At 38.0% G+C, this 16,175-nt stretch overlaps 2 protein-coding genes across 4 annotated transcripts; both read left to right on the forward strand.

Annotated features, from left to right (window-relative positions):
• The first annotated feature begins 1,179 nt into the window (after positions 1 to 1,179).
• On the forward strand, positions 1,180 to 5,624 carry LOC133996985 (nucleolar protein dao-5-like). Of its 2 annotated transcripts, none has more exons than XM_062436514.1 (11): positions 1,180 to 1,494; positions 2,130 to 2,270; positions 2,410 to 2,532; positions 2,623 to 2,745; positions 2,835 to 2,975; positions 3,064 to 3,207; positions 3,307 to 3,435; positions 3,645 to 3,776; positions 4,552 to 4,701; positions 4,867 to 5,010; positions 5,091 to 5,624. In XM_062436514.1, exons 1-11 carry the CDS (start codon positions 1,446 to 1,448, stop codon positions 5,096 to 5,098), a joined length of 1,284 nt encoding a protein of 427 aa, XP_062292498.1. In that variant the 5' UTR covers positions 1,180 to 1,445; the 3' UTR covers positions 5,099 to 5,624. The 2 variants fall into 2 exon arrangements, with proteins under 2 accessions (XP_062292498.1, XP_062292499.1); XM_062436515.1 differs by having other exon boundaries at positions 3,322 to 3,435.
• Positions 5,625 to 6,505: 881 nt separating this feature from the next.
• LOC133996146 (probable C-mannosyltransferase DPY19L4) lies at positions 6,506 to 14,774 on the forward strand. Of its 2 annotated transcripts, none has more exons than XM_062435710.1 (19): positions 6,506 to 6,799; positions 6,956 to 7,117; positions 7,705 to 7,829; positions 7,920 to 8,010; positions 8,132 to 8,253; positions 8,393 to 8,538; positions 8,710 to 8,833; positions 8,936 to 9,070; positions 9,300 to 9,431; positions 9,671 to 9,772; positions 9,858 to 9,931; positions 10,124 to 10,282; positions 10,386 to 10,505; positions 10,615 to 10,735; positions 10,980 to 11,036; positions 11,122 to 11,204; positions 11,316 to 11,448; positions 12,194 to 12,352; positions 12,642 to 14,774. In XM_062435710.1, exons 1-19 carry the CDS (start codon positions 6,715 to 6,717, stop codon positions 12,804 to 12,806), a joined length of 2,295 nt encoding a protein of 764 aa, XP_062291694.1. In that variant the 5' UTR covers positions 6,506 to 6,714; the 3' UTR covers positions 12,807 to 14,774. The 2 variants fall into 2 exon arrangements, with proteins under 2 accessions (XP_062291694.1, XP_062291695.1); XM_062435711.1 differs by having other exon boundaries at positions 6,506 to 6,781.
• The last annotated feature ends 1,401 nt before the right edge of the window (positions 14,775 to 16,175 follow it).

A 16,175-nucleotide genomic window follows, 5' to 3' on the forward strand; every position in this document is an offset into this window, starting at 1 on the left:
CGCCCAAAAAAGTCAAGTGTCATTATAATACATTAGGACTTTTATTTGCCTTGAAGTGCTCCATTTACAGTCATAATTATCTTAAAATTACCAAATTACTTGTAGAACTTTTATTATTATTTTTTCTACAGTGTGAATCATATTACATTAGGGCTCAGTTATTTGACTCTAATGATGGGAAATAATAGATGGAGAATAATAATCAATCAAGGAAATCAAAAAATATATGATGGCATGTAAACTGTCTTTTTATCATATTAAAACTAAGATGTAAGGACTGTTTCACTTAGCTACAGTAAATCAGTCAGGTGAGCTGAATCCACTTTTAACCAGTTGGGGGCGACATTGCCTCAGTTCTAATAGGAGCAACTTTTGGGCAAAAAGTTGGGAAGTACTGTATTGATGAGGTTATTAACAGCCTTGTTTTATTTGTAGCTTAATTCATACAACAAACATGATAGACAAACTACAAGAAACCACATGGATACCAAGTTACTCATGCAATTTGTAACTTTTTTTCTGGGAATTTGGGGGTTTATCATCCTGGAGGAGTTGACGTGATACTCCTCAGGAGGAGGGTTTTTTTTACCCTCAATTTTAAATATTTAACATGTTACTGAATGCATACATTGCTGTTTTTAATTCTTTTCAATCAATATGTTTTTATATTATGTAAATACATCATTATGTGGGCTTAAATGGTGCCACAGTACCAGTATTAAGCCCATACTAGACTTTTGACTTGTTTCATAAAAATATCTTTATTTCATATTCCAAAATCTTCATGAACTAATGAATACCTTTCCAAATTAGAGATATATCTTGCTTTATTTTTTAAACGATCTCCCATGTCAGTATCCGTAAAAAAACCTTTTTGGTGGCTTAATGGGTACACTTACTCTAACAGTTGAAAATATTCATTAGAAAATTAGAAAAGTAAAAAGTCAAATGTAATAAGTGAAATTACTTTGATTAAGTTATTGAAATAGTTACATTACTTATTACATTATAAACAGGGTAACTAGTGATCTGTAACCTATTACATTTCCAAAGTAACCTTCCCAACCCTGATTGTAATAACACATTAATTAAAACTTTTAACTTTATTTCTTCAGTTCAGTTGCTAGGTGACGCTCCCATGACGACAGATAGCGTCATCAACACTGGCCCTGACGCCCACCTCCCAGAAAACAAATACAAACGGAAGGAAGAAGAATAAACGTGAGCTGAGACAGTAATAATAGAACCACAAGTGGAGAAAAACGGCACTAACATGTGTAATTACACCCTGTGGAGCAGCACATTAGGCTATAAGCTGACGAACTAGCTAAAAGAGTGACCGCGAATTCAACTCCTGAAGAGGAAGAAGCTGCTAACATTCATAGCAGATAAAACTTGGCGCGTTTTGTTTCAGCAGCTTGATTAACTTACTCTGACCAACAAAAATGGACTGTACAGCTGACATGCCTGCTAATGTTGCACGCGACTCTTCAGGTAGTTAGGTTACAACCTTATTTTTTTTTAATTATAACTGTGGAAGCATACATATTTTGGGACTGTTTTGTTGCTAACAGCTAGCAGCATTCACATTAATGCTGCTAGCGTCTGTTAAGATGGGAGGGAGAATTTACATATTAATACAATGATAACAAAGGAGATTTTTTTGAGTTTTTAGGAAATGCACCACTAATATTACTACTATTAGTGGTAATAAAGAGTCCTGAAAAGTGTTGACCATGTACATTTAGTCAAGTACTGTCGGAGGTTATTTTACAGCTGTAGTATGAATTGTATGTAATAAACATTCATAATACTGTAATTAAATAGTCGACGTCGAATAAAATAGTTTGGGTTAGAGAGAATTCTTTGTACTCATTATTTTTAGTAGAAATGAGCTAGTTATTAGTAATTGCATCCAATCATCACATCTAAACCACTATGGATGCTTAGATGGTCCAGAGGTCTATGATACTCTATAGCCAGGAGTTAACTAGTATGACTCTGGTGGAGAACCTTTGTAGATGGTCATTCAGTTAATTTTTGAACATTTATGACCCAACACATTTTAAAATGTCATGTCATGTGATTAAAATATTGGCATTCATCCCATTGCATCTCCGACTTGTCAGATAAGAACAGCTCCAGCTCTGACGACTTCATACCTCTCTCGAAGCTCTTGATGAGGCAACACAGCGAGGACAAACAGTCCTGTGAAAACACACGCAGCTCGACCTTCAGCTCCAACATTAATACAAAAAAGGACAAAAGTGGTGTGCACCACAGATATAAACATACTGTCAACAATGCCGCATATATGACATACTTTACCAAGCCAGTTTGACCCAGTTTCAAACTGTAATATTTGAAAAGATAAATGTGCTAAATTTTGCATACTGATATCTTCTGCAGTTTTAGCGTCAGATGATTCCTCAGATGATGAGCCGCTGATAAGGATGAAGACAGCATCAGCTAAGAAATCAGAGAAAAAAGAGGCATCAACCAAGTCTAATGGCACAAATAAGAAGAATGCAGGTCTGTATGTCACCAACCACATTTAATTTGTTTTGTGTTGAATTATTTCTGGAGTGGACTGCTTTAAAGTGCTATATGTGACTGTTTCAGACTTGAAAACAAATGATAGCTCTGACAATGAGCCTTTGAAAAAGATGGTTGAGGTGGCCTCCAAAACTGCAAAAAAGCCTTCCTCTGTGCCTCCAAAAAAATCTGTTGAAACAAAGAAGAAAGGTAAGATTATTTTCTGTGGATGCACCTGGAGCATTAACAGAAAGCTGTTATTCTCTGGTAAACTAATTCTTGACTTTGCTTTTTTACAGAGGCACCAAATGATGATGCTAGTTCAGACGATGAGCCTCTAACTGAAGTTGCCAAGAAAATAAAGTCCCAACGTCAGGCAAAGTCACCGAGAAAAGCTAATCTGGTTACAAAATCCAAAAGGAATGCTGACAGGAAAAAGGGTAGGTGGGAAAAATGTGGAAATCAGAACTCATCTAAAGTGATTTTCTAGTAGCACTTGTACCAAAGATGTATTTTTGTCTGTTCTAGTTAAATATGCAGAGTCTTCCAGTGATAGCTCAGATTATGAGCCACTGGCATCAAAGAGGAAGAAGAAGATGACTGCTAAAGAGCAAAAGTCTTCTGCAAACAGCAGGAATACAAAATCAAAACTTACAGGAAAATCACTAAAAGGTAGGCAGCATGTACAAGTGTATTTAAAAATTAAGTACACTAGCATGAGCTTAATTACAAGTATGATAGTTCAATTACTAACCTCTTGGATTTTAAAAGACTCTTCGTCCTCAGACAACAGCTCGGATGATGATGTGCCCTTGGTGAACCTCACTGGCAAGCAGAGAAACACAAAGACAACAAAAAGGGCAGCTGTATCACAAGGAAGCGCGTCTAAAAAGAGAGAAGGCATTGTATATTGTATTGTATGGTTTCATGTCCATAAGTATTTCTGTACAGTCATGATTTAATAAGCCACAAATGAACCAAAGTAAGGATAAAAAACATCACCATCAAGTATTATTCATTAAGAGATTATCACTCACAAAAAAACACATTTATTTTTCACCAGAAGGAATCATTTCTAAATCCTTGCTGCTGTCACTGTTTTTATACAGGACCGTCAGATGAAAGCTCGGATGACGAACCTTTGATTAATCTTGTGAAAACGACCAACACAAAAACAAGGGGTTCAACCCCAAAGAAGAGGGCAACACCTGCCAAGCAGCCAAGAAAGAAGACTTCAGCTGGTAAAGTTTGCAGAAATTAAAATGCAAATCATAACACCTGTAGTAGAAGTGCCGCTCAGCAAAACAGCTCACTTTGAAACATTTCATATCTGCTGCAGGACTTGATGAGCATGAGGAAGTACAGTTTGAGCACAAAGTGTTTAAAAGATGATCTTTAAGTTTAATAAATGGGACAGTGAGGAGACAGAGAGCCTGCAGATTGCATTGCAGTCAATGAGCGCTCTCCCTATCAATTAACGTTTAGGTCTCAAAAACTGTAATGCTATTCTATATTTTGATATTTAAAAATGAATATAAAGTCGACGGAATATGTTAGAAAACAGATAAGTAACAGCACACATCAGCTGAATGAACTTCACTGTCTGGCATTTGAATGTTTTTTCAAGTACAAAGTATGCAGCAGTTGAAAATGTCCTAAAAACACTGAATGTGGGACAAGATGAAGTAGCGGAGCTCAGAGTCATCTAAGAGTCATTGCTTAAAAAAGCTGAAATTGATTGTGTTGCATTGCTGGAAGCCGAACAGTACTGATATTCAACCAAGTCTAATGTTGCTGCAGGTGGAATCAAACCTACAACCTCATGTTAGCGACAGAAATGCAATGCACTGAGCTAACATGCGACACAGCAAACAGCAAGCAAGATCGCATTTTCATGCTTAGAAAAAATAATGTGGCAACTCTGACATTTTAATAATATTAAAAACAAAAACACTTTTATTTTTCACCAGAAGGAAACATTTTAACATCCTTGCTGCTGTCACTGTTTTTATGCAGGGACATCAGATGAAAGCTCGGATGATGAACCTTTGATCAGTCTTGTTAAAAAGACTCGCACAGACAAACAGCCCAATACAAAACAAAGGGTTTCAACCCCGAAGAAGAGGGCCACACCAGCCAAACAGCCAAGAAAGAAGACTTCAGCTGGTAAAGTTTACAGAAATTAAAATGCAAATCATAACACCAACAGCAGAGGTGTTGCTAAGTAAAACCCCTCACTGGAAAGACAAATATTCTTAAGAAAAGTAGTATGTTGGAAGAATGTATCTTTCAGAAATGTATTTGCTGTTCATGCATGTATGTTTTTTTCAGATTTGTCAAGCAACAGTTCAGATGATGAACCCTTAATCAAAGCAGCTAGACACCCACAAGTGACCAAAATCTTGAGAATAATACTTGAGAGGTGTGATGTTGAAGAAGCCGGGGCAACAGGGAGCCCAAACAAAACCAGAACAGGTACTGATTACATAACCACGACCATGTTGCTGTAAAATCTGAACATAAAAGAGTAACATTATTCTTTATCTGTAATGCAGAAAGATAGATCTCTGAAGATCCCACAAATGATGAGTCAGACGGCCTTGAAGGAATCACCAGAAGTCTTCTGGTAGAAGATGAAACATAAGTCTGCAACAATGAGAAGAAATTACACCCTTTTTTTTCACCTTTCACCTTCTGGACTGGGAAGTTTAAACCACATAGTGTCTGAAGAAAGACAGAGAGTGAAACTTCCCAAACTATTTTAAATCCATTGGAGAGACACCTTCTAAATATCACAGTTAGTGTTCATTGTTCATGTTTTATATATGGTACATACATCTTAATTTAAGGGGTTAATATTTATACTCCAGTTTTTAAGTTTGGGACCAAATTTTGCAAGTTCCTGAAACATTTTATGCCAATGTAAAACAGTATGATTTTATTTTACGATTTGTGCCAGTTGTTTGCTTTTATTGTTTCCTCTGTGTTTTTAATTTTTCAAAAGACTAATTTAATGCAGTGATGTTGCACAGTGATTTCTGCTTTGAATTGACTGTACAATCTATTGTGTCGGATTAAACTGCTTTCACTATGAAGTTCACGTATCAGTGTCTTACTTTCAATCCAGTATGATTTTAACAGTCCAGACTTTCTGTGGTAAACAGGGTGTTTCATGCAGTTAAATTCACTTAAGATAAGATGTATCTTTATTGATCCCCTATGGGAGAAATTCAAATTGACACAGCAGTACAGTGGAAAAAAAGTAGCAGTGTAACGATGAAAGTGATAAAATAAATAAAATACTATATACAGTAAACAATCTGTGTAAATAAATGTGCAATATGCAGAAGTTCCTGAGATTATATACATGCGTGCAATGTTCCTGGGATTTACATAGTTGGGACAGCATCAGTCTTTTCTAGTGGGAGTTGGAGGTACTGGGAGCTGTGGGAGCTTTAATTATTTTTTGCAGGTCTGTCTGTTAGAGATGGAACAAACAATTATGCTACAGGTTCAAAAGGTTTTTATTTTAACAGCTTTAATGTACTTAGTTTAGTTCTGTCATTTATATTGTCTTTCCCTCGGGTTTCATTAATTATCTTAGAGTCCTCTCTGTAGAAATCTGTGATTGTTTATTCTGAACCATTATTATTATACACTATAGTATACCACTTTACTATGTATTAATATTTCTTGTTGTAATTTACATTATCCAGTGAAATGAGAAATTGAGCAGGGGGTTTGAACACTTGCAGGGTCAAATTCTCATTAGGAGCTGAGCCCCCCTAAAGGTCTGATCCTGGGTACGAGCAAAGCACCATCGTGCGCGAGTTTTTTTTAATGCATTTTTCCGAACCCGCGCTCCCGTCGCCGTGTTCACCGGGGGGCGGGGCTAGAGGAGACACACATCTGCGGGGAAGAATTTCAACGCAGGACCGCTAGCGTCACATCCCCGGCAGCGGTGCCGAGTTCAGCCCTCCGGCAGAGTTAACAGCACCCTGAACACTGTTTACAACACCGGTAAATACTTTTTAAGTGGAGAGGTAACTCAACTTGTCACCTACCCGGTTTTAACTCGTAGTGTGTTGACTTAAAAGCAGCCTGCGGTTAGCTAACTGCTCGTCAGCTAGCATGCTGCTGTGTCATCACATCTCACTTTTGGATTAATTTGATCTCGTCATGACTGAGTTAAGATGTCGGAAAACAGAAACTTTGGAGGGGAATAAAGAGGAGAATGAGGAACCAGGTGAGCTGCACACCACACGTAAGTTTGGCTAAATTAGCTGTTAGCTAAACTGGAGTAATGCTGCTAGCTTCCCTGTCCAGAAACATTCAGTTCTTTGTGTGCAAACTTTTTTTCCAAAGAGATGTTAGGACTTTAGAAAGCATCTGATCCAGGCAGGGTTTGTCTGTCGAGCAGGTGTGACCACGGAAGATGATGAGGGGAGTGTGGCGAGTGGTGAGGCAGATGATAAGCAGCTGAGAGATGAAGGTGAAAAAGAGGAGGATGCTCAACCTAAAGAGGAAGAAGGATCGAGCAAAAACGAGCCATCTGTCAAAAAATGCAAGAGCTCCTCTACATGTAAGTTGATTTCCTTCCTGTGTACTTTCAACACTGTGCCCAATGTCACCATACTGTAAGTGTCAGTGAAGTGATCGTTTCCCTAGGACTGTGTCACCTTGACTGTTAAATAAGCAACAGAGTCAAAACTGATCATGTACTCAAAATAAACTCTTAGTATAGTGTCAGGTCTGAAGATATTGGACCTTTTTAAATCATATTCCTGTATCATGATGCCATCCTTCCCCCCCTCCAACACCCTGAGATGATGTTACATCTGGTCACAAATGCCCCAGCACTTTAATTCTTAGTACTATCTGTCCTCCATTAACACATTGGCACTTTATTTTAAAGGCTGCTCTTTTTATGATTGTATGTTTTTATGTTGTAAATATTTTATGTTAGCATATAAGCAGCATCTTGCTTCCTTATATGTTAAGATTATATTTGGAAGTGACAATAAAATTGATTCTGATTCATCTGTCAATTATTTTCTACTTGTTTGGTCTATAAAGTGTTAGAAAATGTAGATCACTGAAGCCCAACATGTACTAAAATATCACCAAGTGTGCGTGTGTGATGTTAACTGGCATGTTTCTTCTCCTCAGCGGCGTTTCTGCAGCGTCTGGTGAGGGTGTTCTTCGGGTGTCTGGCAGCAGTGGCTTGTGGTATGCTTTATGCAGGCTATCTGTCCGCGTACCATGACAGGAAGTTCTGGTTTTCGACTAGACAGGTGGGGGTGACTCTTATCTAGGTGGTTGGATCAGCTCAGTGGGTCGATGTCCTTATCCGCTTTAAGCATTTCACATGTTTTTTTTCTCAGGATCTGGAGCGTGAAATCACCTTCCAAGGAGGCAGTGGGCTCTATTATTATTACTACAAGCACATGGTGTCAGCATCGTCTTTTGAAAGAGGTGCGTTTATTATTTTTGCTTCTCTTTTAGTAAACATCTAACTAAAAATAACATCAAAATGGAAACAATTTTACTCTCTTCTACTCCAATTGACTGTTCCCATGCTGTTACTGTTTTTCAGGTTTCTATGAGCTGATGATAGATAACAGGACTGTTTCAGGACACACTATCAATGTGGTGGAGCGTCTGTTTCTGTACCCAGAGCTCATCACAAGCTTTATATATAGAGTCACAGACAGCCAGGTGAGAAGGCACACATTGTGTTTGCTTTTATATACTGTTCTTGTAGCACTGAAAAGAAAGAAAAAAGATCTACTAGGTTTTGATGTTTTTACTCACAAATCATTGGTCTCAGCTGATATTTCTCTTCCTCTGCCCTCAGGATTTTGTGGAGCCAATCTATTTCTATATTGGAGCGGTTTTTGGCCTCCAGGCGGTCTACGTCACGGCCCTCTTTGTGTGTAGCTGGGTGATGAGTGGCACCTGGGTGGCTGGCATGTTGGCCGTGGCCTGGTATGTTATCAACAGGTGAGAGGAGTTTTGTCACGCTGTTCACACCTCATACTTTGGTAAAGTAACTATGAAACATGAAAACAGACTTTAAAAGTAAAGAAAAGTCTGGGTGGTGAAGCTTAAAAATGCCTCCTGAATCTCAAGTTCACTACTGTACGGTTCTTCTGTGGCTTATTTCTCCCTCAGAACAGATACAACCAAATTGGACCATGCTATACCTCTTCGGGACAACTGGGCTCTGCCGTACTTTTCTTGTCAGGTGGCAGCTTTGACTGGATTCCTTAGAAACAACATCAGCTCTGCTACCGAGGTGAGCCTCTCATCATGCTTATTTTTGAAGTTATCTTTAATAAAAAGTTTTATTTAACACTGCATTTTCACACTTATAAAAAAAAACTTGACTTCTCTGTAGATGTTTTGCTATCTTACCATGAGTGCCACCACCTTCACCTTCCTCCTGGTCTGGGAACACAGCCACTATGTGCTCTTCATCCAAGGCCTCTGTGTTTTCCTGCTTGACTCTTTTGACCTGGTGCCACCACGTAAGGTAAGGTGAAAACATGTTAATAAATGTAAGACAGGAATGAGAACGATCAATTCTGTATCTTTTTAGTGATAACAAGCTTAAAATATTAAAGAATGAATAGTATTAAACTGCTATTAACACCTATTTGTACTGTTTTAGTTGTGCCTACAATTTCCATAAATATGTCTGTTTTTCTTTCTTTTCTTTCTCTCTCTCTCTCTCTCTTTGTCTTTGTCTCTTTTGTGGAAAGATGGCTGACATTCACAAGGTGTACGTCAGCTCTTTGTTCCTGGCCTACTTGTTTCAGTTTCAGAATCAGAACCTGCTCAGCTCACCTCTGCTCAGCCTACTGATTGGCTCAGTGCTCGCGAGGTACTTCCAGGTAGAGTTAGCTGCTCCCCCGCAGTCAAATTACAATATTACAGATGTTTGTTTGTACTTGCATTGAATCTCGGCTGGTTGAACGTCAGTGCTGGAATGATGACTGAATAATTGATTATTTTATGAGCAGAAACCTTCTCAGTGCTAGGTTTCTCAACTTGTTTCTCTATCATATCGTTTAAATATGGGTCTCAATCAGAGGAACACTATCTCAGTGCTGTTTTCTGTCTCTTATTCCAGCAAAAAATGAAGAAGGGACCTCTTGTGGCCAGAGTAATGAAGCTCTTCCTACATTTCCACCTCGTCTTCACCACAGGGATTACCTTCAGTTATTTAGTCAAGGTAAAGCTACAAGGAAATAGGTAAAAAGCACTAAGTGGTATATATTATATTACTGGATATTCATTATTGTTTTTTCCATCTACAGAAACTTCTACCTGTAAGCGAAAGTGACTTCATATTGAAGTTCCTTGAAGTAAAATTTGGTCTCAACACAACAACGTGAGTGACAGAAATTGCATTAAAGTTTAGGCTCAGATTATGTACATAAAATACAATGCAGGCTGAACTTGGGCATCATGTTGTATCCTCTGGGGTTTTGAACAGTAGCCATATTTATGAATATACAATTTTCAGCCTGTATAATCTAATCTAACGTAATCTAATAGCAGTATATCTTTTTATCTATGTTAGTGACTTCGTTACCAACTTCCTCCTGTGCCAAGAGAGTTTCCAGACACCGAGTCAGGACTTATTTCTACGACTCACCCAGGCCTCAGTCCTTCCCTTCTACCTCCTGGTGCTCTCAGTGTGCCTGCTGTCCACCCTGCAGACCATTTACAGAAGACTCAGGTTAGATGCTTGTGACTCACACAAAAGTGTGATAAAGGGTTTTGTGTTGGAAGCTGGAGTAAATAATCATTCAGCCCTTTTAAACGTTTAACTTTCCTTGCAGTGGCCAGCCAATGAAAACCAACCTCCGACTAGAAGATGGACGAATAGGAGAGCAGCCTGAGGTCATCTATCATGTTTTTCACACATTGCTTTTTGGAGGCCTGGCTATGCTGTTTGATGGGTATGTTTGTTAGTGAAAATGTGTTTTTAGATTTTTAAAATACGTCCGTATTAGATGAAGCTCTTTAAAAGACTCATTCTTTGGCTGACTGTATTCTTTCCTCCTGCAGGATGAAGTACTTATGGACCCCGTACGTCTGCATGTTTACGGCTTTCGGTGTGTGTTCTCCAGACATCTGGATGACTGTGTTCAAGTGGCTCAAACTGAGGACCATACACCCTGTTGTACTGGTGAGTGTCCACTGGTAAATGAGCTATTTAAACATATTGACAAACAAGTAGTCAAATTTGCCTTATTTTTGCTATTTACTAACTATATCTTAATTGGGTTATATATTATAAGTTTATAAAAATAGAAGTGATTCATATCATCATCACTGTTCCTCAAAGTAGCAGAATAATCTAACCAAAAGTGAAATCATCATGGTTCTGGTTTATACTGTTTTTGTTCTTCTACTTCTCTTTTTCTCTCCAGTCTCTGATCCTGAGCACAGCCGTTCCTACCATCATTGGTTTCAGTTTGTGGAGAGAGGTGAGATTGTCAGCTTTTTATCTCACAAAGCTCTTTATCTCAGATATTTAAAGCCACATTATATCTGCTCTCCTCTGTCTTGCAGTACTGTCCCCGAGTCTTAGCAGAGCTGTCTGATCTGCAGGAGTTCTATGACCCTGATACTGTCGAGCTGGTCAGCTGGATCAGGTGAGACATCTTATTCCTTAGATGTTTGATTGCATTGACATCCACTGTATTGTCATGGATATCTGTAAAGTCTTTGTTGTGACATCAAATGTGTCCCCTCCTCCTCTTCAGGACTCAGGTTCCAGCGGCAGCGGTGTTTGCAGGCAGTCCTCAGCTGCTGGGGACAGTGAAGTTGTGTTCAGGTTCGGCGGTGACCAGTTTACCGCTTTACTCAGACATCAGCCTGCTGAGGAGGACTGAAGATGTGAGTGCCTTACACAGCTGAGAGACATTTATCATTAGGAGGAAAAACAGGAGACACAGTATGACCAGTTTTTTTTTTTAAACTAGATGATATAAATCCTCAGGTTTTAAAAAGGTGATTATTGAATCAATAACTGATGTTGGAGATAAAGCCTCTCATGTAATGTAAATAAATCATATATTTTGGTCTGGGCCCCACAGATTTTTAACATTTATTACCATTAAATAGTTAAACCTGCAGTGTGGAACATCCATTATATTCAAGCATTTGCCAAACAAGTTCACACAGTTTTGATCAAGCCTATCCGCCAGATAAATGTCTTGATTTCACAATATAGAGTTTTTAATTCTCATGTCCGGCGCAACATTCCCACGCTGGTCGTTTGACTATTAATCCTCTGGACTTTCCAAATGTTATCGAAACGTATGTATCAAACTCTGATAGGGAAACAAGTCATTTTGTAGAGGTTGTGGGCCATTTTAAATAAATGTATCCACCATTTTACAGCCACAACAGCAGGTTACAGTAGGTTACTGGCCATCGGGCATACTGGGACAAATCCCAGTGGGCCAATGGACTGTCAAAATATATCTGTTTCTTTCAGGGTGCACATGAGAGCAAACTGCACGCCTGTGGTGCCACCTCTACTCTTACTGCCAGAAGGGGGAGACAAAAGTCCTGCACTCTAGTTTTAATCTGTGTTTAAAATATAGATTTTTTCGTTTTTTGTTTTCTCCTCTTACAGACTTACCAGGTGTATGCAATGAGATCTGCGGAGGACATCTACAAGATTCTGACCGCTCAAAAGACAAACTATGTGATTGTTGAAGAGTCGATTTGTAACGAGCTCAGTCTCAATAAGGGCTGCAGGATCAAAGACCTACTCGACATCTCCAATGGACATGTGAGTTGCTCTTTTAGCACCAGAGAAATGCTTCACTTTTGAAGAATTTAATGAGTGTTATCAACCTCAGAATGGATTTCAGTTTCAGTTACGACATAGACAGACATGCAAATGCTATTCTTATTTCTACAGAAAGTTCATTACAATAAAGAGACTTAGTATTAATTAGATCTGCATATCCTTACTTTCATTCTCAAAAGTCATAAAGATGCCTCACTCTTGAAAACATGTTGATAATGAGATGAGATATTAATTCATGATCTGTGTGCTCTTGTCTTGTCCCATTCAGGTCGTTTATGACAAAGGAGAGGTCTACTCCTTCTCTAAGCACGGGAGGTTCTGTCACGAGATAAAGATGAACTATTCGCCCTACACAAACTATTTCACCAGAGTTTTCTGGAACCGCTCGTACCACGTCTACAAAGTGAACTCTGTCATTTCCTTTCAGTACTGACAGCAGCCTCCTCCTCCTCCCTGCTGAGACTTGACTGAGCCCGTCTCTGCTCTTCTCCACCTCATACCCACAGAGTAACACAAAGCCACTGCATCGTTCTTTTGCAGTGTGTCTGTGTGTGCGCGTGCGCTCAGAAAAACGTCAAATCACTGTTTGCTCTGTAATCTTATACGCCGCAGTGCAGATGGTGAAACTGCTTATTTGAACCAACGGGGATTAACTGAGCACAATGTTTTAAATCAACAGAAACGGACCCTGTTGTAGTTGAAATATGCCATATGAATTACTGCACTGCACTGTAGTTTTATAAGACATGGGTTACTGTTACTGTTACTGCGATGCATTTAATGAAGGAGGAGGTTAATATGTCTGTCTACTTTGAACGGAGCAGCTGTTTTAGACTCATTATTTTTTGATGACAACTTGTGTCGTTATCTTGAGACAACATATAGGGCTCATATTACCTCTGTTGTAATGATTTTAGTTATATGAAGTTGTCTTTTGATCCTGACTTAAATGTCTCTTTACTATTTGAGATTCAACTTGGTTTAATCAAGTCACTCCTGTTGGCCTAAAGAGATAAAACATAGCAAAAATGCAAGAGGATAAACTAAGTTGTGGTATTAACCATAATGTTATTATTACTGCCATTTGATATCCTGAAATAATGTAGTAATCAGGATCAGGAGAAAATAGTTTGATATTTGGAGATATAACTTGCCCTGTAATTTTAATCTTAATTCAATGAGAATCTACCACAAACCTGTAGTTTATATCAAAAAGATTAGATCATATTCTGATCACAAAAACTCTAAAGATAACCTGATAATCAAGACTTAAATACTGGCAAGCATAACTGCTCTCGCTCTCTGTCACTTTGTGCTCTTCTTTCTCGACAAAAATACTTATGCAGGCCATATGTATGTATGTGTTGTATACTTTACATGTCTGCTGCTTTTATGCTTAGCTTTTGATGGGGGGAGAGCGTCTCCTTCTGTGGTGTAATGTGTTCCGCTAAAGGGAAGTGGGCAGAGGACGCCCACTTGAGTTAAAAGACAGGTTCACGATTTTTCAAGCATGTCTTAAAACAACAATCAGGAGCCCAGATGAACATTGAGACAGGTTGAAACCTCCAAATGCACTTAAAATATAAGTGATGGGAGATGCAACAAACTAAAATAGTATTTAAAAGTTTATCTAAAGATAATTTGAGACTTCACCTTTAGTATTTTGACGGACAGTGTTTTCCTGTTCTGCTGCACTGAAAAAAACTAATACTGAGAGATACTGACTTGATTTGACTAATTTGGATCTTTTGATGTCTCATATTAGCTTCAGATAAACCTTTAAATTAATATTTGCATGGAAGGAAGATTGTGGATTTTGTCCCACATCACATCTCACATATATATTATTTTTGGGGTCTACTGCCAGCCAGTGAGTATATTTGTTAGCAAGAAGAAGACGATGTGTCTTATGTGCTCTGCTTTTGACATTTTTGCCATGTCTTTGTTATGGAGCAGCTCATGTACATCACACACTGTGTCACACTGGTGACTTAAAATGTTGATCCAACTACGCAGGACGTTAGAAACAAACATCTGTGAACTTTAAACGTTTAAAACTCAGCTGTGTCCCTTTCAGCCTTAAAGGGAAGCTGAGGCTTGTTCCTAAACGTATCTCTGTCGCTTTGCCTTCGTGGTTTTCTTCATCTCGATGCCTTACGCTGGGAGGTGGGAACTGGCAGGTTTGTCTGAAGGTCCTGACTGTTGCTGCTGCTGCCATCTCTTTATTGATCACCTCTTCAGCTACATCTAAAGCCTGATAATTTCCCGCTCTCCATTTTGTTACCTGAAGTGTTCGGTGGTAAATTCCTCCTGGTGCTATCGTGCAAAGTCTTATCAATAACTGTCCTGCTGCAAAAGGCCATGTAGTGAATATTAGGTTTTAATGAATTTCTGATGGAAATTAAAAAATTTTGAGTTGATAAAAAACTGATGATGTGTTGATATGTTGTGATTTTTTTCATGGTATGCATGACCAAATCTGCCATACGGGCAATCTTGGCAATTTTATGGTCACTCTCAGAAACCTAGTGTGTCCAAAACAAAATATGTGAGTTACAAGGTTTACAAGGTTACCTGACAGCAGTGTTTAGGGGACATGAGCTTCAGTGCCCAGGAGCCCCTTGGGGTACTGATGCAACCTTGATGGTATGTGCTACTTTAAATGTGTTTTTCATGTTGTAAAACATTTCCTTTGACCTGTGGTGTCTGGGTAAATGTGGAAGAGTGGAAGAGAAACTAAAACAATTTCATATCTTACAGTTTATTGTCCCTTTCCAATTTTCCTATATATTTTCATTTTAAGAGGAAACCACTGTTCCATCTTCAACAATGTGTTTTATTTTAAAAGCTTGTTATATTATCCATTGTGTCAAATCTTCATCTGAAAAGTAACTAAAACTGTTAAATAAATGCTCAATCTGATACGCACATAAATTAATTTATGTTATATTTAGAGACATTTAGTGTACATGTGCGTCGTGCAGGATTAGGAAGGTTACTTTGGAAATGTAATAGGTCACAGATTACTAGTTAATCTATTTAAAATGTAATAAGTAATTAACTATTTCAATTACTTAATCGAAGTAATGTAACTTATTTAGTTTGATTACTTTTTGATTACTTTTCTAATTTTCTAATGAATTTTTTCCACTGTTAGGGGAAGTGTACCCATTAAGCACCAACAGTCAACAGTGAACATCTAAGTTCAGGTGTTTTTCATGGATACTGACATGATGTATAAGGGAGATAATTTCTTATAAAGCAAGATTTATCTCTCATTTAAAAATGTATTCATTAGTTCATGTGAGTTTTGGAATATAAAATAAAGACATTTTATGAAAAAAGTAAAAAGTCTGAAATGTGCTTAATTGGTACTGTGACACCATTTAAGCTCATGTCATGATTTATTAACAACATATATTAAAACAAATATTGGTTTCAAAGAATTAAAAACAACATTGTATGTATTCAGTAACATGTTAAATATTAAAAAATTAGGGAAAAAACCCTCCTGAGCAAAATCTTAAAGGTCTGGCTTCAGATGTAACCTCCTTTGTAATCATCAACATTTTCATAAGTAACTATAATTTAATTTCACATTTTGTCTCAGTAAATGTAAGGATTGCACCTACATTTATTTTGTAATTAAATTATGTACTACTACAACTTACATGTAACTAGTTACTCCCCAACACTGTTAACATGTTATAATATGTATATTATATGTTATAATCTATTAGAGACGTTCACAGAGCATAAATATGCGTAAATGTGACGCCGCTGTGTGTCTCCTTGGTGACGG

This window comes from Scomber scombrus, chromosome 16 (assembly GCF_963691925.1).
Source record: "Scomber scombrus chromosome 16, fScoSco1.1, whole genome shotgun sequence".
NCBI classification, from domain to species: Eukaryota; Metazoa; Chordata; class Actinopteri; order Scombriformes; family Scombridae; genus Scomber; species Scomber scombrus.